This window comes from Coffea arabica, chromosome 1e (genome assembly GCF_036785885.1).
Source record: "Coffea arabica cultivar ET-39 chromosome 1e, Coffea Arabica ET-39 HiFi, whole genome shotgun sequence".
Lineage (NCBI taxonomy): Eukaryota > Viridiplantae > Streptophyta > Magnoliopsida > Gentianales > Rubiaceae > Coffea > Coffea arabica.
Window position 1 is genome coordinate 30,938,943 of NC_092311.1, and position 25,074 is coordinate 30,964,016.

Here is a 25,074-nt window from a genome sequence, read left to right on the forward strand (position 1 = left end):
AGCGTGGGGGGAGGCCTTTTGCTATGACTGAAGGTTTGGAGCTTTTGTCATTTATGGAGGAGGCGGAGGTCTTCGATGCTGGATTCTCGGGACCAAGTTTTATATGGAGCAATAATAGGAAGGGACGGGCAAGGATATGAAAGCGGCTGGACAGAGTAGTAATGAATGAAGAATGTCTGGGTGTAGCCTCGAACATATCTGTTGTCCACCTTGCCAGGCATCCATCAGATCATTCTCCTCTGAAGATCTCATTCGGGTCTCGGATTGATAACAAGCCACGGCCATTTCGTTTCTTGAATGTGTAGACAACAAGGCCGGACTTGATGGAGGCTATTAGAGAGGCATGGAATGCGGAAGTCCAAGGCTCCCCCCTACGGACTTTCTGTTCTAAATTGATGGCGGTGCGAAGAAGTATTCAGGGATGGAATAGGCAAGTCTTTGGAAATATTTTTGATGCAGTCAAAACAGCAGACGCAGGGCTCTTAAGAGCAGAGGAAGTTGTGGAGAATGATGCCTCTGAGGGGGCACAGATGGAGCTCCAAAGGGCCCAAGGGAAGCTTAATCGGGCTCTAGTGGTAGAAGAGCTATACTGGCATCAGAAGGCTCGAGTAAAATGGATTCGTAGTGGAGACCGGAATTCCAAGTGCTTTCATGCCGTGGTTAAGCAGCGGCGGGTGCAAGGAATGTTACATAGGATTAAGAAAGCTGACGGAGCGTGGGTGGAGGACGATGATGCCATAGCATCCGAGGTGGTTGCTTATTTTTGCAATTTGTTTTCAAGTGAGGCAACGTCACAATCGGATGAGTTACCCAACCTGATTCCGTCATTGATTACGGAAAAGGATAATTTGTGCTTAGAACAGATACCGACCTTGGAGGAAATTAGACGAGTGGTGTTCGCAATGGATGGGGATAGTGCTGCGGGCCCGGATGGCTTCACAGGGAAGTTCTTCACATATGTTTGGGGCATTATAGCTCAAGATATTCACAAGGCAATAGGGAGTTTCTTTGGCGGGGCGGAGTTGCCTCAATTTGTCACCTCTACGTCCATAATACTGATTCCCAAGATTCCTAATCCTCAAGATTTCTCTAAGTTTCGGTCAATCAGTCTATGCAATTTCTTCAATAAGGTGATTTCTAGGATTCTGGTAGAAAGGATCGCTCCGATTCTACCAAGAATCATATCTCCTCAACAAACGGGCTTTATAAAAGGACGAAGTATCACGGAAAATTATTTGTTGGCACAGGAGCTGCTCACTAACATGGGTAAGAAGACAAAGGGAGGCAATGTTGCATTAAAATTGGACATGACGAAGGCATATGATCGGATGTCTTGGGTACATATTATTACGGTCTTGAGGAAGTTTGGCTTTGGCGAAAGGTTTATTGACATGGTTTGGCGTCTGCTGGCAAACGCCTGGTTCTCTGTGATCATCAATGGGGTGTCACACGGGTTTTTTAAGTCTAGTAGGGGAATCAGACAAGGGGACCCTCTATCCCCTGTTCTGTTTGTTATCGGAGCAGAGATGTTATCAAGGGGTTTGAATAGCTTAACTCAGCAGAGGGGTTTTGTGGGGTTTCGAGTCCCAAGGGGGTGTCCCACTATTACGCACATGGCCTTTGCAGATGATATAATAATATTTACAAATGGTGCTACCAAGGGGTTATTAGGCGTTATGCCAGTACTGGGGGCATACCAGCAATCCTCGGGACAACTGGTGAATGCCCAAAAGAGCGGTTATTTAACGCATCCGTCGATGCTACCAGGCCGTAGAAGGATAATTGCAAGGGTCACACAATTTACACATCAGGTTTTTCCTTTTCGGTACCTTGAATTTCCCTTATATATTGGAAGGTGTAAGTCAGCATATTTTGGGGATGTAGCTCAGGTGCTTTTAAACAGGATCTCCTCCTGGAAATCCAAGTTCCTTTTCGTGGGGGGTAAACTAACCTTGATTAGGCACGTGCTGCTGTCTGTTCCAGTACACTTATTATCGGCGTGTGAGAACCCAGAGAAAAAAAAAATTTATTTATTATTTTATTCCTGTGCACCCGTTTTTTTTTTATTTTCTTTATTATATTACTTTTATCAACATTTTATCAGTAAATATAGCTTTTAAATCATTTTTCTAGTATAAGGTAGTTCGTGAGAAATTTGGAACGTCTTTTGGTCGTGGGACCCGCTAGTGCATTAAGTGAGAGAAATTTGGCCGATTAGGTTAAATTTTTGCGTAAAGAAATTTTGTTACTAGGTATTAGGAGATAATTGGAGGTTGCCTAGATGGATTAGCCATGAGGGACAAGAAGATAACTCTAGCAAGACAAAGTGCCAAGTGTCCAATTTTGGTTGGACCAAGCTTGCCTAACTTTTGACTAAACTTTCTTTACTTTCCTTAAAGTCCAAATTTGACTCAATCATCTTCATTCTTCACCATCTCTTGGCCGAACCTCTAGCAAGCAAAGGAGAAAAAAATTCTTCAACCTTTCATCTACAAATCCTTGCCAAATCTTGAAAACTAACCGATTAATTTCCAAATTAGTCCATAAAATCATCTTCCTAAGAGTGTTTGAAGAACTTAGTGGTGTTGGTTTGGAAGAAAACCTCACAAGCTACAACCTTTCTTGAAGAACTAAGGTATCTTGCTTGGAACTCATCTTTTGGTTTTAATTTTGGCCAATTGGTGCCTTATAGTAGCTATTTACGCGATTTTTCGGAAGATTTGGTGGATTGGAGTGAAGTTTCCTAATTTTCTGATTTTTTCTGGAATTTTTCTGTTTTCCTATGATGATATGATTGAGCTGGAATTGATGGTTCTAAATGGCATTATATAGCTCTCTTGTGCGTTAATTGTGGTTAATTGCGGAAAATTTCCGCTTGTGCGGAAAATTTCAGATTTAGGGTTTCAAATTGGGGGTTTTCTATTGTTGATTGTTGAACTTCTAATTGGCTATAATTGAAGGGTATTGTGACCCTAATGAAGTAGATTGAATGGCTTATGACTTGTTTGGGTGCTTGTGGTTGTGTTGGATAGTTTTTTTGGTTGTCTTGCAGGTTGGAAAAGCTGAAATTTTAGGGGAAATGCTGTCCGAGTGTCTAGGGTATTAGATTCTTGTGAGTTGGGTTGAGATTGGCTAGAAATGAACGGTTTTTGGGTTTGTTTCTACTTTTAACCCTAAATGTTATGTATTTTTCATTTCCAAGCTATATTTGGGTCTTGCCTTAATAGTTCCTAGAAAAAGGTATTCGACTTGTGTTTGCGTTTTCATTGTACTTTCTTGATTGTTATAGGGCGTGCCGGTGATCCGAGGCTCACGTCGGGCGAAAACTTGTGAAATTTCTTTGTTGAACTTGGTGAGTGTACTACTCACATGTTTGTTATTCCGTGGCTTTCTTGTACTTGAATTCTGTGGTTTGGACTAGTTGTGATGATTGTTTGAGCTAGGTGAGGCGAGGGTGTACTTTACCACTCTCGTACTCTCTAGCCTCCTTGACTGGTTATTATACTAAGCTTACTTGACTATTTATGATATTACTTGAATATTATTGACTGTACTGGATTTGGTATCGCTTGGATACCAACTTTACTGTTCACTCTGAGCTCTACCTCATTGGAAGTCAATGGACTCGAGCCAGTAAGGACTTGGTCGGGGACATTTGACAAGCCATGGGGACTGTATTTGGGAATCTTTGGGTATGAGACCCTTGATTCCGGTATACTCGAGTAATACCAATTCTGTACTGTTTGGTGTTCGGGCCCGGTAAGGGGAAAGTGAGGTGGACGGATAATTGGAGTAAAGAGGAGTCTACGGTCATGATTACCTGGTATACATTGACGGAGAGTCAATGAGATGAGATCAAGCATGGCAAAAGAGGAAAAGGGCTCTTGAGAGCCATCCGTATCCTTTTATTCCCTACACTTGGGTGTTGTTGATTTTACTTACTTGACGTGCGTATTTGGACTGAATATTCTTGTGTTTATGTGATCCTGGTATATTTTGGTGATGGTACCTCATTGGGCGAAAGCTCACTCCGTGAATTTTGTTTTCCTTACAGGGATTTACCTTTTGGACTTTTGAGTTTGAAGATGAGTTGAGTAGAGCTAGTTGAGAGATTTTGTATAGCTCCTCAATAGTTGGCAACTTGATTGTACTTGGATTTACATGTTTCCTTTTGGCTTGTAATCATACAAATGTGGTTGGTAACAGTGTGTGGGTATTCATGTTCCATGTATTCTACTTGGCTTGTATATATATTCCTTTCCGGGATTGTAAGCAGTTATTTGCATTTGATTGGGTTCTGGCTGATTGTGACGTGGCAGTCACTATTCACTTTACGTTTTAACTTTTGTTTTCCGTTTCTTGATTGATGGTTGGGTTAAGCGCGTTAGTAGTTTCCCGAACGACTTGAATTAATGTTTTACCGTTTTAGTAGTCCTGGCGAGAGCTGGGCAGGCAGTCCGCTAACCCCTTTGGTACGCCTTAGGGGAAGGTGGGGCTGTCACACGGCGGCGGTGTTACCTGCCTCAATATTCAGACTGGTGGAAAAAGTGTGTGCAAACTTTCTATGGGGTGCCTCAGAGGAAGGCACAAGATATCACTGGATTGGATGGTCCCAATTATACTATCCGGTTGAGGAGGGAGGAGTGGGTCTCAGACGGTTGAGTGATATTTATACCGCTTTCTCCTATAAATTGTGGTGGCAATTTAGGACTGGGGTGTCTCTCTGGGCGAATTTTATGCCGGCTAAATATTGTCGACAACTCCATCCGTGTCAGATTGACCCGAGTCGCCGTGCTTCCAGGACATGGAGGAGAATTTAAAATATCAGTAGACAAGCAGAGCTCTCTATGGTCTGGCGGATTCAGGGGGCACGTGTCACTTTTGATATGACAACTGCTGGGGAGTGGTGCGTTATTCCTTAAGGCCACGGTGGATCCAGCCTTCTCTTTTTAGGACTTCATCGATAATGGAAGGTGGAGCCCAAATTTACTCGCTCGAGCCCTTTCTCCTGACCTAGTCTCTTCTGTCTTACTCCACCCATTTCCTCGTGGTGCACAACCTGATGAGCCCACATGGACTTTGATTTCGTCTGGCGAGTTCTCAGTGGCTTCTGCTTTCGAGGAGGTTCGTCTGGCTCGCAGTTCTTCTTTCTGTCATTCTCATCTTTGGCACCCCCGAATTCCGTTGAAAATATCCTTCTTCATGCTGCGGTTGGTGTTGGGAAGGCTGCCATTCCCTGATATTTTGTGTAGGATGGGGTTTCAGATGATGCCGTCAAAGTGTTTGTGTTGTACTGAGGGAGAGACAGAGACGGTGGAACATACATTTTCCGAGGGACAAGTTGCTAAGGATGTGTGGAATTATTTTACTAGCATGTGCGGTCTCACGCATGGAGGTTCTTCTTTGAGGGCTAGAATAGCGGCTTGGTGGATGTCGCCTCCGAGATCAGCTCATAAGCGGATCATCTTTTCGCTGATGCCGAGTTTTATTTGCTGGCACATTTGGAAGGCAAGGAATGCATCCATGTTTGACGGAACCCGGATGCACCCGACTACCATTTGTCAAGCCGTTTTTTCTGATATAAAGGCAGGGGTGGAGATTCACTTTAACATGACGCTTGGTTTGTTCTCATTTCCTCAGCTTTATGAATGGTCAGGTCGCCAAAACAGCTTAATTACTTTCCAACTAGTACGGTGGAAGGCAAGGGAGCTAGGCTGTCTGACGCTGAATACGGATGGATGTTCCAAGGGCAATCCAGGGTTGAGCGGTGGCGGTGGAGTTTTACGTGACTCGTCAGGAGTGCCTCTGTTGGCTTTTTCGGCTTTTTTTGGAATAAGGTCGAGTTTACAGGCCGAAGCTCTCGCAATGTTAACTGGCATTCAGCTGTGTGTGGAGCGAGAGTTTGCCAAGGTGGAAATTCAATCGGACTCTCAGGTGTTAGTGGGAATACTTCAACATTGTTTTCGATGTCCGTGGCAGATCCGGAATGAAATAGAGCAAATCTGGGACCTCAAAGTGGACGTGGTGAGAATTTCTCACTGCTTCAGAGAAACCAATCGTGTGGCGGATATTCTGGCGAACGTAGGTGTCTCTCACCCGCAACAGGGTTGTGTTATCTTTGATGATATAAGCGTGTTTCCAAAGTTAGCAAAGGGGGAGATCCGATTAGATAAGTTAAGGATGTCATCTGTTAGGAGGATAGAAGGGGATGTGATGCAGATCATTCATGGGAAAGCACGATATCCATAGCGATTACGAGATGTTCTACAGGAGCTGCTAAAGCTTAGAAGGGCCTTTATAGAGATGTTTCATTGCTTTCGTGACCTGCCTCGCTTGGTGAGAAATGACTTGGCTTCTCGTCAATTGGGATTTCCAAACTTTCGTAGAATTAGAATTTAGCAAATGCCATGTGATATTTTTCTTGAATTTGGGTGTGTTAGCAGGGAGTTTCATCCATTTATAAGGGGAAACTCTGTTAAAATTTTCTTAAATTAAATTAAAAAAATATATTTTTTCGAAAAAAAACTCTTCCTTTGAAACATATATCCAAAGTAACCTAATTTTAAAATTTATTACCTTTATAATTCTTTTTTTTCCACATAAGGTGCATATGTGGTAGGATAGAGATAGAGGCACATACTATCTCTCTTTTCCAATTAATATCATCCCTGATTCTCTCTCTGAACCTACCTACTTTTTTTCCTTTATTATTTTTTGTCCTTTCGTTATTTTTCCTTGTCAAATGTAATTGTTAAAAGTTAATATTTATATTAACAACATCTAAAACTTCATTATCATTCCTGATATTATGAAAATATTCTCCTCGAATTGATAATTTCAAGGTAAATGAAGATTATTCTCTTGTCTTTTCTGTTGTGCAGTTTTTGGAACATTCCTATGGCCTTCAAAACTATTTGAATACTAATTGCTTTAACAAATGATTTCTCACACCGTGTGCTTGATAAAATGTCTAAGAAGAAAACTACGTAACAACATAAATTCATGCTCAATATAAGCATGTTCATTTGTAGTGCCTCTCTATCACATAATCAAATAATCTCGTATACTTGAAGCATTTTTGCACATTTATTCAACATCAATTAATGGCTTGTGTTACTTTTGAGAAACTTTAGCATTATCTTAATTGCAATAGTTTGATTACTTTTTGTAAAAGTACTTTTTAAGGAGTAGAAAGCATAACATAAACAAATATGATAACCTTGAAGTTTTTTAACTTTTTCTTATTATTGCTTATATTGTTCATTGCAATTTTTGTATTTTGCAAATTTATTTTTGAAAAAATATATGCAATTAGTTTGATATATTTAAAAAAATTGCAGAGAGCAATAATAGCAAGGTCAATAATGGTAAAATTTATTTTAAATAATTATAAGGAAATTATCAAAGTTATGCAATTTTCTTGTGCCTCTATAATAATACAATTTAAATTTTTAGTTTTTATTGGAAACTATAAACTAGATTAAAGTTTTCCTTTCTTGTTATCCTACATGGCAATCAGGGTAATTAGGTGGCAACAATAACATCGATTTGGGAATAAAATTTGAAAGTGAATCATATTGAGAATATTTTTTAGAAAGAGTGTTATTTTGGCAAAAAACTCCAATAAAGATCAGGTCATGTGGACCATTATTGAGCCCATTTAAGTTAGTTAGTTTCCTAATTTAGTCAAGTTAGGATTTAGGAAAGCCATTACTTGTTTCCAAATTTGATTAGGATACTTAGTCATGTAAAGGCTATAAATATAACCTTAGTTCAACGTTATTTTCTAGATTTTATGAAGAGTGAATTTTCCAGCAAACACTTGTGTGTCTTTACAACTCTCTTGTCCAAGAGATCCTACTTGAATACTTGAGAATTATTTTTTAGTGTTTACCGATTTATCAACCAATAACCACAATTGGTTTTGGCGTCATCTACCAACAACCTTGGTTCGTTATCTTGTTAAATTGTGGGTTGAGATTAAATTCAAGATTCGCAATTTTGCGAGTTAGAAAGGTCAAGAGTTTCCGCAACTCCAACTTGATTCTTCGTCTAGATTCGGGGTTTCATGGGATACGAGTTCATATATTCAGGCAGGTTCATGCCCCAGATCTAGACGAAGAATCAAGTTGGAGTTGCGAAAACTCTTAACCCTTCTAACCTGTGAAGTTACGAACCTTAAATTTAATCTCAACCCACAATTTAACAAGATAGCAAATCAAGGTTGTTGATAGATGATGCCGCAATTAATTGTGGTTATTGGTTTATAAGTCGGTAAACACTCAAGAATAATTCTCAAGTATTCAAGTAGGATCTCTTGGACAAGAGAATTGCAAAGACACATAAGTGTTTGCTCGAAAATTCACTCGTCATAAAATCTGAAAATAACATTGAACTAAGACTATATTTACAGCCTTTACAAGACTCAAGCATCTTAATCAAATTTGGAAACAAGTAATGACTTTCCTAAATCCTAACTTGACTAGATTAGAAAACTAACTAACTTAAATGGGCTCAATAATGGTCCACGTGACCTGGCCTTTATTGTCTAATTCAAATGACTAAATTAACTCTTAAACTAACTCTAATTAACAAATAATAATGCCGAAAATTATCCAAACAAAGACAACATGAAGTAAGTTTAAAACAGTTTCGGATCTTCAATGAACTTGATCACTTGCTTCATGTGAAACTTGAGCATGCGAAATCTTCATGGACTAGAGTAGGGGAGGATCCAGATCATATCATTCCCCTCCTCTTGAAAGCAATTTGTTCACAAATCGATGGTGTGCTTATAAGATAGCAATGTTGGAAATAGATGAATGACTACGAGCCATGTTGCATGTCGTTTGGCCAACCTCATGATGTTTTCGAACCAAGACATTCTCCAAGACAAGAAATATCTTGTATAAAGCTTGTGGAAATTCTAGGTTCCACTCCAAAGCTCTCTAATCAGCCTTTTGTCATGAATGGTCGAATTTGAACCTACACAATAAATCACACAATAGGTATAAAACCACTTGACACCTTACCATTCGCATTCACAAGATAAGGATCTTCATAGTAATACTCAATGAGACTAGAAAAATCCCGAATCTGGTTGTGCAAAGTTACAAAATTCTCCATAAATTGTTGTTTGTATGGCCTATCTTGCACGGATGGAACAAGACTAGAACATGTAGCTTGCATACCTTCAACCTGAGCAACAAAATCAGAACGTAATGAACTAGAAAATTGACTAAGAAAGGTTGGAACATCATTATCGAACTAATAAGGATGGTTAGAACAAGTTTCAAGTGTAGAAAAACTCTCTTCAAGTGTAGAAACTCCCTTTGAAACTTCATTATTCCTCCCAACAAACAAATCAGGCTCATGGTTGAAATTGAACATCAATGTAGAGCAAAGAGATACAACACTTAAGATGCAAACTCCATGAAAAGTTTGATATTCACTAATGGATTTAGGAATAGAACATACCATGATCAACTCAATTTCCCTTGCTTAACCTGCATAAAAGTAGAAACACTAAACACGGCAATGTTAAGTTTGTTAGTACAATCATAAGCTCTCCTAACATCATTGACTTTGGCAATAAGTGCTGGTTTTCCTCCAATGGCCGAATCATTCAAGACAACTTTTCTCTCATGTTTAACTTCGACCTCAACCTTTTTCTTACCTTTCGAATATTTCCTTTTCTCACTCTCACTCAATTCTAGCTCAAGTTCACTCAGCTCTTTTGATTGTTCACTCTCATTTTGCACTTCACACTTCTCAACTTGCTCTACCTTCTTGCCATTTTACTCAAATTGATGTTTCAGTTATGTTAGGTCAACACAAACTTGTTCAGAATAAAGTGACACGCAATTAACTGTGAAGGAATACTTATTGGTATATCTATCATATTTGACTTCTCGATTAAACATCCACCATTGTCCCAATAGCACATGCGTCACTTGAACGGGAACTACATCACACAACACCTTATTCGCGTATTGGCCAATACGAAAAGGAACAATGCGTGCTTAGTAACCCAAATATCACAACTAGCACTTTCCAACTTGTAAGGTCGAAGATGATCAGTGGTTCGAAGATTCAATTTATCAACCAAGACCGTGCTTGCGAGATTAATTTCACAACCCTTATAAATGGCTAAGTTGCAAACTCTATCCTTGATGTGCAACGAGTATAGAACCAGTCATTTTGTTGACCTTTGATGATTTTCAATTGCTCAATTATGTCATGCAATGCCACAACATTTACTCATTTAGGCACAAGATGGTGAACCTCTAGATGAGCATATATTTGTCTCATACTTATATTACCTGCAAGAGAATGAAAGTTAGTGGTTAAATACCTCATTTCACTCCCTTACATGTTTCACTCACACTCGTGTATCACTCAAGTGTTTAAAACACTCTAATGATCTTGCCAAGCAACTCTGTAAGTCTTTGATCTTCTCATTTGAAGAAATCAGAAATTTCTCAAGTGGTTCAATGACTTATGGCCAACAATTCACAAGGAAGTAACATTATAAATCTGGTTCGCTTTGAGTTGAGATTTGAACACGAATTTGGACTGATTTAATGACTCAAAAGTTCAGAAAACACGCTGGAAATTTGCAGATCTATGAGTGAAAGAATGAACCTAATGTGACTCATTGAAACCCCAAGCACATTGATCAACACCCGAACTGATTTTGGTGTTGATTGCGCAGAGTTTTGGACCTGTTTTTGACACACTGTGATACCTAAATTCTTGCTGGAAATTGACACTAAAAATCTGGTTTGACTTGGATAAGAATGACACAAAGTTTGGAAAGTACTTGACTTGGACAAGGAAAACTCAAATTAGGAAACTAGTGACTCAACTTAGAAAACTTATAGACTCTTGGACTCCAAAACTGATTTGGACTATTTGGAGTTGTTTAAAACTGGAAATAAAGACCAAAAAATGGAATAAAGATGGTTGGACACACAAACAATGGAACAACAAGACTTGGCAGAATGTTTTGGAACCTAGAAACACGCTACCCGACCAAGATGTGGCTGGAATTTGGAAGCTTGTTTGGGATTAATTCTTCGCTCACTTTTGGAAGCAAGATGTGGTTTTCAATAGCTTTCCTAAGGGTGTGGTTGGTGGCTAAACACAAACTAGGTTGATCAAGGAGTTATGTGACCAGATTTGGCAACACTCCAAGTCCAACTAAGTTTCCTATTTGTGAGCTATTCTTGATTCTTGATCCGTTTCTTTTTTTTTTTCTTTCTTGTTTCTTTTTTTTTTAGGGACCAGATTTCTTTCTTCCTTTTTTTTCTATGCTCGCTAAATCAAGAACACAACAACCGCAAGTTTCAGCTTCCAAAAGATGAACTAGTGTTCAAGATTTGAAAAGTTGGTTTCAAGATTTTCAAGAACCCAAGAACTTCAAGATTCAAGAACAACAAGAGAAAACACAGGGTATGAAAGAAAAAAAAAATTTCAGATGAATAGGATGCTACAGTAATGATGAACAGTACTTGTGAACAGTAATGATGAACATTACTCATGAACAGTACCGATGAACAGTACCAAATTTTTCTTTTGTAGACACAACAAGAAGGAACATGACACAATGTTTGGAGACACAGCAAAAAGAACAAGGATAGATTGGACAAAAAGAAAACTAATGAAGGAACAAGAACACAAAGAAACAAAAAAAGGGATATAGTTGATACCGTCAACTAGTTCTGATGCCAAGTTGATACGAACCCACCAAGATGGCTTGAACTCATATTCCATGAAACCTCGGATCTAGATGAAGAATCAAGTTGGAGTTGCAGAAACTCTTAACTCTTCTAACCCGTGAAGTTGTGAATCTTGAATTTAATCTCAATCCACAACTTAACAAGATAGCGAAACAAGATTGTTGGTAGATGATGCCACAACCAATTGTGGTTATTGGTTGATAAGCCGGTAAACACTCAAGAATAATTCTCAAGTATTCAAGTAGGATCTCTTGGACAAGAGAGTTGTAAAGACACACAAGTGTTTGCTGAAAAATTTACTCTTCAAAAAATCTGGAAAATAACGTTGAACTAAGGCTATATTTATAACCGTTACAAGACTCAAGTATCCTAATCAAATATGGAAACAAGTAATCCTAACTTGACTAAATTAGGTAACTAACTAACTTAAATGGGTTCAATAATGGTTCACATGACTTGGCCTTTATTGCCCAATTCAAATGACTAAATTAACTCTTAAACTAACTCTAATTAACAACTAATAATGTTGGAAATTATCTAAACAAAGACAACATGAAGTAAGCTTAAAATAGGTTTGGATCTTCAATGAACTCGATCACTTGCTTCATGTGAAACTTGAGCATGCGAAATCTTCATGGACTAGAGTAGGGAAGGATCTGAATCATGTCAACTGGGGTAGGTGTCAAAAGATGCTTGCGTTATAATAGAGAGATGGGGAGGAAGGAAATGCAAGATGGGGGGTTGGAAAATTTTTTCCTCTCACTTTAAATCAACGTTTTGAAAATCAGACCAGACCGGCCGGTTCGCTGTTCAACCACAAATCGGCCATGCCTCCGGTTTGATTCAATTAAAAAATCAAAGAATTAATTGAACCGGTAAAAATCAGGAGGTTCAACCAGTTTTTATTAAGTTTTTATTTTCTAAAATAAATATTTTAGTTTTATTCAAAATTCTTAATACTAAAATGAATAAAAAATTATTAAACCGTTGAACTGGGTCGAACCGATTGAACCAGTCGAACCGTGACTTGGAAGGGTTTCCAGTTCACTTTCCAATCCGAGTTTAAAATATATTGCTTTAAATGAGGTAGGGGACGGGAGAGAATATCCCCGCACCATCCCTTGGTTATAGATTAAACGAATATATAGTTATATATCTATATCTATACAAATATATATATAATTAAAAATTATGGATAAAATTTGAATTGTGGGATTAGTTGTTGGTGCTTGGAGTGATTTCTTGAAAAATAAGTTATCAAACACTTCAAGCATATAAAAGGTCTTAGTTTCTACATTTTCATAGCCATATCTAACCACAAAAAGTAAGTCCTTGAACGATATGATGGTCAACTTACGTAATTGGTAATTGGCACTGATTACTTGCTTATAGCTCCAATGGACTCTTGCAAGAGTTTTAAATTTTTGTAGACTAATGGACCCATATTGATGTGTAAGATAACATTCTTCTTGTGCCCCTTCAAAACATTATGCCCATCAACAAGAAAATGATTCAACAAAGCTGAATATTTAGCTAAAGATATAAAAAATGAATTATAAACTTGATATTTCTATAATATGTGTAGAAAAGATAAGGTGAAATAAAAAAAAAAGAAAAAACTATAATAACCACCCATGAGGCACGGGCTCCAGTGGGGATAGTGATGTGAGGCAGGTGAGAGGCAGGAGTGGGGAAAAGTCTCCCACCCCAGACACTCCTCAATTGTCATCCCTAAAATTTTGTAATCCAATTTCAAAACTTGATTTCACTCCGGTAGGCATACATGTAAATGTCATGATTCACAACAAATGCTATTTGGAATAGAATGATTCACTTAGTTTAGGCAATCAAAACCAGTTTTGGTCTTATTGCAAGAAATGGTTCGAGTGACTTGTATTGTATTTGGTCTTCTAATGTCCAATGGCACTTTAGAAGCTTTAGAAGTTTATTCTTTACGGTTATAAGCTTATACTATAGAACATTAAATGAAGCTTACACCCACAAAGTCCATGGAAAAATCATTAACCAAAGCAAGAAAATTTCGAGGTAAATAAATAAAACTGGAAAACATTAGAGAAACATCTCTATTTCTCCTTTTGAATATGGTTGGTGCATATGTGGTGGTGCTGCACATTTTCTCTTATATTTCTGAATATAAAGTTCTTAAATATAAAAGAAAACACCATTGAACATGGAGGCTTGTCATTAGTGTCATTATTTGAACACTAAGCCAAATTACAAAAATAAGAACAGATCAATAGCCAAATCTAAATATCTACCCACTGTTTCTCATCTTTCATTGGATCACACAAAATGAACCACTGACAAATGACCCTGCAATCTCAAACTACTTTTAGCTAAAAACAAAATGTTTTCCAATAGAAAATTATTTGTTGAATTGTAATTGGATCTAGGGCCATTTGAAGTGGGCTGCATAAAATTGTCGCTCTTAGTGGGTGCCTTTTTCTCTCTCTAGTAGAGACCAAGTCACCCGAGTGGGTGTTTCTCGAACCTCTCAAAATTCAAAAATTCAAAACTCCCGTGCTTTTTCTTCTTCACTTAGCTTCTCTGTGCATATCCTAGTAGCTTAGATCTACTTCAAATTCAGCAAACAATGGTGAACTCAAGGAACAATGATGCATTATTATGATTTTCTATCTTTGCAATGTCTCCTATCAGTAGGTAGTAGGATACCATGCTCTACGAGACCAAGGATGCCTTCTATGGTTAAAATGTAGATCTGTTTTTTCTTCATCAGTTTCCTTAGTTTTTCTGGAGCCTTTCACTTTTGTTTTTTGCTCTTGCTGATGTTTCGTTTTTGTGATTTTCGTTTCCTAGGTTGTGTTTTCGTGATAGGTTAGTGGTGTTCCTGGTTTTTTCTAACCTTTGTCTATTTTTGTTGGTTCAGTTTTCTTTGTTTTGACCTCTTCTACAGGATCTGTCCATGGTGAATTGACTGGTAGATTAGCTGGGGATTCCTGTGGTTGAGCTAAATGGCTGAGGATCTGGAACAGATTTTGAGAGAATTTGTTCTAAATGATGAGGAAGCCAATGGTGTTCAGCTAGATAGTAGGGATGCTTATAAGGGAGTTGTAGAATATCGGATGAGCATTACTGGAAAAGTTTTGCTAGTAATATGTGGCCATTTGTGAAGAATATGAACATAATAGAGATTGGGATCAACATGTTCCAGTTTGTTTTCAATAATGAAAGAGATATGGATAGAGTGCTGAATGGTAGACCATGGATCTATGATAATATGCCTCCAGTTATTTTACCGTGGAAGGAAGGAGTGGAACAGGATGAGGGGGCTTTTACAAAGACATGGATCTGGGTCCAACTATGGAATTTACCTATTCATTGGGTCACAAAGGAGGTAGGCAGGAAGATTGGGGGGGGTTTAACAAAGTTATAGAGGTTTTAATTCCAAATGGGGGAGGGAAAGATGGCAAACATATGAAAATCATGGTGGAGTTCGATTTGAACAAACCTTTATTAAGAGGAACAATGGTAAAATTGAATGGAAATGCTAGATAGATAGAGTTTAAGTATGAGAAATGCCCAGATTTTTGTTATTGCTATGGAATTATGGGACATAATGAGAGAAACTGTAAGATGAAAAGGTACTAATATGGATAAGGATTCTCAGTATGGAGCCCGGTTGAGGGCTAGCAATTCTAGAATTCCAGTAAAAAAGTAGAATAATAGGAGGAACCCAAGTCAAACTGAGAATATTAAGGATACGGGGATAAAAGATATTTGGGGAGGAAACTCAGAATGTCTGATATTGACCTGGAAAATGAATGAACAACAACTGGAAAACTATGAGAGGGGCTCAGAGGTTAGGGAACAAGAGGAAAAGGAATATGGTCCAAAGGAGTTTCAGGAAGAGAGTGGTAAGATAGCTGAGAAAATGCACAAGAGAAGTGAGCAGCAGATAAGGGGGAGATTGTACAAAATAAGAGTTTTGAGTCATCGGTAAGAAATGTTCAAAGTGATAAGATTATGACACAATGTGGATTGATGAGTGTTTCTAGAAGAGTTGGGATCGAGTAGAAGAGGTGGGAAGAATACAGTTGATAAGAAGGAACATGTTACTTTGAATGGAGGGATGAATCTAAAAGCTAGGACATACAGAAGGAATAAAGGATGGAAAAGGTTAGTTCAGGAGAGATAGGTAAGAGAATGCCTCTTTCTGAGAAGAATATGGGAATGCAAGTAGAGTATGAGAGGGGTAAGAGGAAACAGATGAAAGGACAAGGGAAGGAAAATGAGGGGAAGGGAATAGAAAAGCAGAAGAAATATAGAAGAATCAGTTCTGGAACAGATTGTAGAGGTGGTGGAGCCCAACCTCAATAGGGCTTCCCATTCTCAATGAGAGCTTTGGTGTGGAACTATCGAGATGTGGGGAGCCCTTTGACAGTTCCCCAATTTAAGGAAGTTAATCAACTCCACTCCCCAGAGTTAATTTTTCTGTCTGAGACTAAAAACAAAAAGGATGTTATGAATAAAGTGAAGTAGAAAGTTGGATATGATAGTTTGTTTGTCATTGACCCTGTTGGTAAATTTGGGGGTATGGCTGTTTTGTGGAGGAAAGAGTTGCAAGTTAAGAGGGTACTTTTACAGATTTTACTATTGAATTATCAATTCAGGGTGCTAGGAGTATGACTAACTGGTGGTTTATCTATATATATGCCAGTAATGATGTTCATGTGAGGGAACAATGGTGGAAAACAATTGAAATAAGGAAGTGCTTGTGGGGTGTAGACACCAAATTTTTGTCAATTTTCAACATTTTCTTGGATTTTTATCTATTTAATGAGCTATCTGTTTTCCTGTATTTTAATTTTATTTATTCATTTATTTATTCATTTTCTCATTTTTGTTTTATTTTTAAGAAAAGGAAAATATGAAAAGAAAGAAAAAAAAGTCATGACCAAATTTACACATTTTAATCATTTCCCCTACCAAAACCATTATTAACCTATTTTTACACTCAATTTCCATGCATCTTTCTTTTCATTTGAAAAAATCCATCATTTTTATCCCATGGTTCTTTCTTGTCATTTAGTGAAGAAACCATCATTTTGACCGACCTAATCACAGACAAGACTCCAACAAGACTCTTCTCTCGGCTCTCTCCCAATCCTCCCTCTCATTTTCTTAAAACAACACAAACTTACCAACTCTACTCTCTCTCTCGGCTTTTTCTTTTTTTTTTCCCCCTCAACAGACGAACACACACAAAAGGAAGGAAATCTCCCTCACCCTCTCGGCTCTATCCCTCCCTTTTTTTCAATTCACACAACACACCCACACACAACTCAAACACAATAAAGCAAGCAACAAAGGAGTGAAGCTTGGGAGTTCCTTCAAAAATTTGACCGAGAAGCTCTTGCTTGGATTGAGGTATTTTCCATTTTTTTGTTAATCATGTTAAACCTATATTTTATTGTTTAGTTTTTCTTACTTTTGCTATCTTTTATTGTTGTTGTTGTATTACTGAAAATTTGGGAAATGGCATGAACTAGATTGAGGAGAAAAGAAATAGTTTTTGTGTATGTATACTACATGTTTGATAAAATGCCAAAATGGAAAAATGAATTAAAAAACTGAATATTATGCATTTTTTTTTGTCAAAATGGATGACCACTAGCTAGTATAGGTCCGAAAATGTTTGGTTATCCAAAGTTTTTGGAGTTTTTGAGCCTTAAAAGCATTGAAGGATTTTTTTTTGGACTGTTTTGCTTTAATTTTGTTACATTGTTGTTGCTTTTCATTGATTTCAGCTCATAATTATGTTGTAAAAATCATAAGGAGTGTATTGGTATAATTTTATGATTTTAGTGGTGATTATAAAAACTGGACTTTTATTGGCTATTTCGCCACTTTCGGTTCATTTTTTTATAAAAACTAAGTTCAAAAATAGATTCTACGTAAAAAATCGAGTGAGATGGTGTATTTTGATGAAATTTTGTGATCGAAAAATTTGCCGGGGACTGGCGGTCCGGCGTCGACGACCGCCATGGCCACTAGCTAAGGAAGCTTCAGCTTCACCGTAGAGAAAGAAGAAAAAGAGGGGGAAGAAGAAAAGAAAAAAAATGATTGGGCTAATTTTTATTTTCTAATGGGCTTTTCACTTTAATTTCGGTTGAGTTAAGGTCTTCTTTTTTAGGGCTTTTCATCTGGGCTTGTGTTTATTTTTCATTAATACAGGCCACAATTTTCTTTTGGGCCAAATGGCTCCGGCCCAAGCAATAAAAATAAATGGCCCGAAACCCTTTTCTTATAAAAGTCAGAAAAATGAGTTTTGCACTTCAGCTCATGATCTTTGGAGCAGTTTTGTTGTGGCCCAGAAAATTTTAAATTTATTTCATTTAGGCCCTTAATTTAATTGCATTTTGATTCCCAAACTTTTGAAAAATTATATTTTGCCTCAAAAATTTTTCTAATTTTTGTAATTTTGTCCCTTGTGACTTTTTGACTCTCTCTATTATAATTGTTTCTTTTCATTAATAGCTAATTATATTACTTTTGAATGTATTCAACTTGTAATTTTTAGATGTTTTCAAATTTCTTTATGTTTGACGTATTAATGTGAATTTAGTACTTTTATTATTATTATTATTATTTTCAATTAAATTGATGTCATGGTTCTTTTGTTCATTTTGAGTATAAATAGGGCAACTTGACTCCATTTAGTCACCCCTATTATCATTTAAATGTCGATTACGTGCTCTTATGTGCTTCTACGTGCTACTACATGTTTATATATACTTTATTATTTATTTGATTCAAATGTTCATTCAAATTTTCTTATGTTTATTTAGTTAATTTTATAATTATTTGAGAGGTGTTTAAATACCTCAAGATGTAATAGATATGTAATATTTTTGCAAAAAATTGTAATTAAATAGACCAATGTAATAGATAGGATAAGTAGGTTCATTTTATCATATTTTCCCCACTTGAGATTGTAATTAGGTCCCCTATTGTAATTGATAGAATAGATAGGTTTATTTTCTTATATTTCTCCATTTTAAATCGTAGTTAGATTCCCTGTTGTAATAGGTAGGTTTTGTATGTTTATGTAACTTATGTGTTAAATGTTGTATCCGCTTTCCTTAGGATTTTTGCATTTAAATATTATACTTACGTGTTACGTGCTACGTGCTTTTATATGTTTATTTGTTTTAATTTATGCCTTATTTGTTTTACTATGTATTATGAATGCATGACGTCACCACACTAGTCCAACGCCAATTGTGGTTTCTTCCTCTGCTTACTTGCTAGTCCAACGCTAGTAAGATTCTTTAGAAATGAGTTAATCCAATGCTAGATCCTTAGATCATTCACGCATTAGATTCATTTTTTGTATGACATTCATTACATTTTTTTGCATAATTTTTATTTTAGAATCCTTTCTCATTTGTATGATATTTTCTATTATATTATCACCTACCCTCTGTATGTGTTAATCATATCATTTAGAATTAAATCTCATTTAAAAAATCACAAAAATAAGTTATTTCATTTGCTTGTCTAGATTAGGAGAATTACTCTTTAAATATGGGAAATGGGTGATTATAACTTTTTAGTTTAAATACCCCGTTAATCCCTATATAAGAAAATTACGTCACGAGTTTTTATCTCCCGTACCCATTATATTGCATCCCTTCTTCCTTGATCACTTATATCCATATATAATCTAATTTTCTTTTCTTTTGAATTTCATTTTTACATATTCGTGACCCTTTCAAGAGATTATTTTGGTTTTCGTAATTAATGCGATTAATATCATCTAAACCCTTGAATGGATATTTTGTCCCTTTTGATATTTTTTATAAATTTAGATTTACATCCATGTAGGAAACATCCAAACGTGATAAATTTAAGGGTTAGATTAGAAAAATTTTTTACTAAATCTCGTAACTAATTTAGACTAGATTGAAAAGGTATCTTAAGTTTGAGTCGATCGAATCTTTGCCTTGTTTTTCAATCGTGACTCCCAAACTCATTTTCTCTTATTTTCAAATATTTGAAATTGTCGAAAAGAGTTCTATTTTATTTTATTTTTGTTAAAAAAATATTTTTGGGTGACTTGGGATACCCAAACTCAATACCAAGTGACGAATCCTATTTTTCTTAAAAATTCTTTTGGACTAAATTTTGGGCCCAAATTGTCGCATTCTTTAAAGTTTCATTTTAGGTTCTTTTTCACTTATTTTTAAATACAAATCATATCTTTTGTAAATACGATTTCATCGCGAAAAATGGGACGCGACAGCTTGGCGACTCCACTGGGGAAGCTAGAGAGTCCAAACACTTGGTTTTGTTTCTCTTTCTAACCCCTTCGCTTATCATATTTGGATGTCTTTGGTTGCATTTTTCTTTTTTTAAGATGTTTTGCATTTCAAACTCGAATTCGTTCCTCGTTTTTTTCGTGTATGTGATAAATGATTTGTCTATTTACTTTCGTTTATTTATACTTACTCGTATTGCGCTTTGCATTTTGGGGGTGGGGAGCGATATTACCTTAGAGCCTTCACAGCATGTTTAATGGTATTATTCCTTCCCCTCAAAGGAGCACTTTATACGTGCAAACGTTATTTCTTTTTAACCCATTATCTTACTTTCTTTTAGTGATTGTCACAACATTCCTCCCTATTAGAATTAGGATCGATCCACTTGGACATGTGGCCGTGGCACGATGTGCACGTAGCAATGTCCAAGGGATCGCTCGAGCCACTGACTAAGGGTTTTGGGATTGATGACCCTTCGCCCTTTTGTCTGAAGGTTTGGGGATCTGAAACCGTATCGAATCTAGATGCATTAGTGAACCCAACCTCATATATCCATTTAGAAATCACCTAGGATAGAGCTTGCATCTGTCATATTAATAACACTAGACATGAGAGGAGGGATTCTACCCCTCTTTCTTTCTCTTTATCTTATATTTCTATATTATTTTGTTGTTCCAATCTGTAATGTGTCATTTATCAAATAAACTAACTATTGTTTTATTTTCTTATATTGCATTCATAAACCCTAGAAATAAGAGTTCTGGCGTGGTACTCACTTAAGACAGACCACCTTTTGTAAATAGCACGTTTAAATTTCAGCCTATCGTATTAATACTATGTATACATATATGCATGTCATTTTAATCTTACCCTAACATTTAAATGGGACACCCTTAGATCATGTTTCAATTACCGTATTGCATATTTATTTGTTTAATAAACTGTCATTATGCATTAATCCTAGAGAGAATGCCATTTAGGGAATTCCATTTTAGGAATATACCAATCTTGTTTTTCCTGGGTAACTAACTCTCTATGGGATATTCCTGTTTAAATTTTTGTAAAACTAGAGAAGTGAGACCTGTAGGTAAGATATTTAATCGAGATTATGTGCTTCAGATGGACAAATCTCAACGATTCAGTCAACTATTAGCGGTTCTAATGGAGGTTCGAAGATGGCCAGGGCTTCTCCCATTTAGTGAGATCAATCAAGTTGCCTCCTATCTCGGGCCAATTGGAGACTTCAAAGACATTGAATCTGATGGGTATTTGGTAGATGCTTTAGTTCAACTATAGGATCCCAACTGTTCAACATTTAGGATAGGAAACAAGGAACTGACTCTGACAATTGAAGAGGTAACTAGTCTTTTGAATCTGCCAGTAAAGGGTACAGCAGTGATATTTTCAGTTGCTTCTGGCAAGATCGAGTTTTGTCATTTTACTGGGTTAAAAAAATCTATAGTGCGAGGATCAGACCAGAGTATAGATGTAAAATTTTTGTTTCATAGATTCGCAATGAAAGATGGATTTGATAAGCATTCGGAGGATTTTTCATTTGCATCTAAGGTAACATGGGAATGTAAGAGGCCGCTGGTTTATGGACTTGTGATGGCAGGGATTTATTTGTTCCCTAGAAAAGATAAGAAAAGTGGTTTCAAAATCACTAAACTTCTGTCTGACCTTTTTTTTGGGATTAAGGATCGACAAGACTCTATAGTACCGGTTGTGTTGGCTGACATTTTGTTGTGTGCACATTGTCTGATGATGAGGATATCGCTTATGTTCCACAACTTAAGCAGATGGCTTTAGTTACCTCTCAATACGAGGAGTGACTCAGAGACTCTAATGCTAAGTGATCACCGATGGAACAGTTCGAGAAAGTCAAGAAATTAATGACTATCATTGAGACGAAAGACAAAGAAAATGCACAATTAAGGCAATCTGTGGAAGTGAACAAGGGTCTGGTAGAGAAGAATAAGAGACTGTGCGAAGAAATGCAGGAAAAACACCAGGAGTTGAAAAGAAAGTATGGCAAGTTGTATGATCAAATTGAACACATGTAGAATTCCTAATCCACAGAGTCAAAAGACGCTATGATAGATAAATTGAAAAAATTTAATGATCTTGTACGAAATCAACTTCAAGAAATAATGTAGATGGTATATGAGATTTTAAATCTAATCAATGAAATGATCCTTATCTTTTGTAAAATTATTTCTGAAACACAAGTTTTGTGAACAGGTCTCACTTTGAAGGTGTTGCATCATACTAGGCCGACCCTTGGCAGAAAAGGCCTCCCCATAGGACATGCATTTGAATTATTTAAATACTTCCTAACTCTTTTCTTTTTTCTTTTCTTCTTTCGAAATAAAAGTTCGATAAGTCTAGTCAAGAATAAATTTCTGAACTAGTTTCTCCTTTACTTTCTCAGGTATTTTTAAACATAATTTCACGAAAGAGCCCCATCATCACCAGGTCTCGAAATAAAGTCTTGAGACAGCCTGTAAATATGAATTCAGTGTCAGAAACTTCAGAAAGATCTGCTATGATTATGTCACCGAATTTCACAGCATTGGAAACTCAATTAAGTAAAGTACTGGGCAAGTTTAATGAGTTGGGTACTTAAATGGTCGTATAAAAGCGTGTAATTGATCAGTTGGTGGCAAGTAACAGTAGTGATGGCGTCCTGAACGATCAAGAACCTATTGATAATCACCCACCTGCACCAGACCATCAACAACTCTACACATCCAATTTTTAAACAACTTTCTTTCCACCTTTCACTAATTCTCTCGAAAATACCTTTACCCGACTGAATTCAAACTTTTCCTAAATGCATTCGAATTACGCATTGATGAATTCAACCAACAGTCAAATCCTTCAAACCCATCCACAAACCAATCTGAACATTCCCACAACCCTCAGGGACCCCACCACCACATTACAGAGTCTATTGTATTGGATACTGCCTCTCAAGGGAAGGCGGTGATGGAGGAACAACCCGCACCTAATGACAAGGATTTGTTGAGAAGGTTGGATCGATTCGATGAATTTATAAAAAAGAATCAAGAATTGAGCAGGCATGGTGGGTTGGGCTACAATGAATTGTGTCTTTTTCCAAATATTCAACTACCATTAGGATTCAAAATCCCCAAGTTCAGTAAGTATGATGGAATTGAAAATCCTAAAACGCATTTCAAGATGTTTGCCAACAAGTTAGATAAACCCGTGGATGATGAAAATTTGCCTATGCGTCTATTTCCAGAAAGTTTGGAGGGAGATGCTCTATATTGGTATTCAAATTTGAAATCTGGAAAAGTCAAAATGTGGTTGGATCTATCAAAAGTTTTTGTAAACCAATATGAATTTAACTATGAGTTGGCACCGACGCGAACAACACTGAAGAGTACTAAGAGAAAGCCATCGGAAGATCACAAGACCTACGCAAAGTGGTGAAGAAAGTTAGCAGCCAAAATGAAACCTCCTATGACTGAGGAGGAGATTGTTCGTACTTTCATCAAGACTCATGACCCACCCTACTTTGAAGAAATCTTTCGTATGATTGAAAGTTCGTTTGCTACTATTATCAATAAGTTGGAGGAGTACGATGAATTTGCCAAAACAGGGAAGATTGTTAATTGTTGGCATTGAAGTTGCAGTTGGATGCTCTACAGAATCAAAACAACAATAGGAAAAAGCCTCCGTTCAAGAAGAAAGAATGAGAAACTGCTTTTATATGGGATTAAGGCCCATCTTTTAGACCCGGAGTCCGAAACCATCCCACCTATTCTGTCCCTTACCCATCAGTTTACCACACTACTGCCCAATTCCATCATTCTCGGTCAAATTACTTGAATACCTAATCATTACCTCCAACCTCACAACCTATCTTTCAAAATCACCTTCGTCCTATTTACCATTTCAAACCAACCCTGCAAAACAATAATTCCACTCAAAATCTTTTTCAAACCAGCGGAGTTCAAACTCAAAAGCAATTTCGAACATTTACCAATTTGGGTCGACCCATTGATCAATTGTATGAACAATTAAAAGTAGCTGAAAAAATTGGCATCGTTCCTCCCAAACTCTATTCCAGAGATCTTCCTGCCGGTTATGATCCATAAGCAATCTGTACTTATCATTCTGAAAATTCAGGTCATACTACTGTCAATTGTTGGGTTCTAAAAGATAAGATTCAGGACATGATTGACTCTGGAGACATGCTTCTCAGAAGAAAGGGTGAACAGGGACCGAATGTCAGTAAGAATTCTTTACTTAATCATAGGAGCACTGTAGGGGCTATCATTGCTAATAAAGATTTTGTCGACCCCACGCAGTTCATTATAGATGAAACTTAGCTGTTTGGCATAATGGAAGCTGATCATGTGAGAGTGAGAAAACTCCTGTCTGCTGAAGAATCCATGACTGAAAATATAGATGATATTTTTTAGGAAAAGTTGAAATCTCTTGTGCTTGAAAAAGTGGTAATCATGTCAGAAAAGGAGGATCTTGTTAAAGAGGTTGAAATAGATTTGTCACAATTGTTCGTTGGAGTTACTTGCAAGAAAGGGTCATCGGAGGTTTCAAAATTTCTGCCAATTTTTGAAAGAACCGTTCAAAATTGGACTGTTGGTTATCTTCCCTCTTAAAGAAAATTTCGATAAATTTAAGGGAATTGCCTTTTGGTATAGATTCATATTCAGATAGGGCTGTAGTCTGGATCTTTTGTTAAAAAGAAATTGCTTTTATTTTTTGGACCTTTATCTTCGTTTCAGTTAATATAGCTTGACTCATTCAAGAAAATTGCTTAAACGGAAATAAAGGTTTGGGTTAAATATCTTTAAATAGCAATCATATCTATATATTTGTCATTTTGTGAAGTTTCGGTGAACTTTGAACTCAATGGAATGGAGGTCTTCTCCTGCATTTTAAAATTATTTTCTATTTATTTATTACGTATGTTCTATTTTGTTTTCAGATGGCTATAAATAAAATCGTTGACCCTTTGAATGTCACCATTTTGAAATTCA

General features: G+C 36.8%; 1 protein-coding gene and 1 long non-coding RNA gene across 2 annotated transcripts; both read left to right on the forward strand.

Annotated features, from left to right (window-relative positions):
• The first annotated feature begins 3,200 nt into the window (after positions 1-3,200).
• LOC140021409 (uncharacterized) lies at positions 3,201-4,285 on the forward strand. Its single transcript, XR_011825162.1, has 2 exons — positions 3,201-3,352; positions 4,055-4,285. It is a non-coding gene; the product is annotated as an uncharacterized lncRNA (long non-coding RNA).
• Positions 4,286-5,253: 968 nt separating this feature from the next.
• Positions 5,254-6,249, forward strand: LOC140016674 (uncharacterized). The gene has a single exon (XM_072070255.1). The coding sequence runs from the start codon at positions 5,254-5,256 to the stop codon at positions 6,247-6,249; it is 996 nt and encodes a 331-aa protein (XP_071926356.1).
• Positions 6,250-25,074: the final 18,825 nt, after the last annotated feature.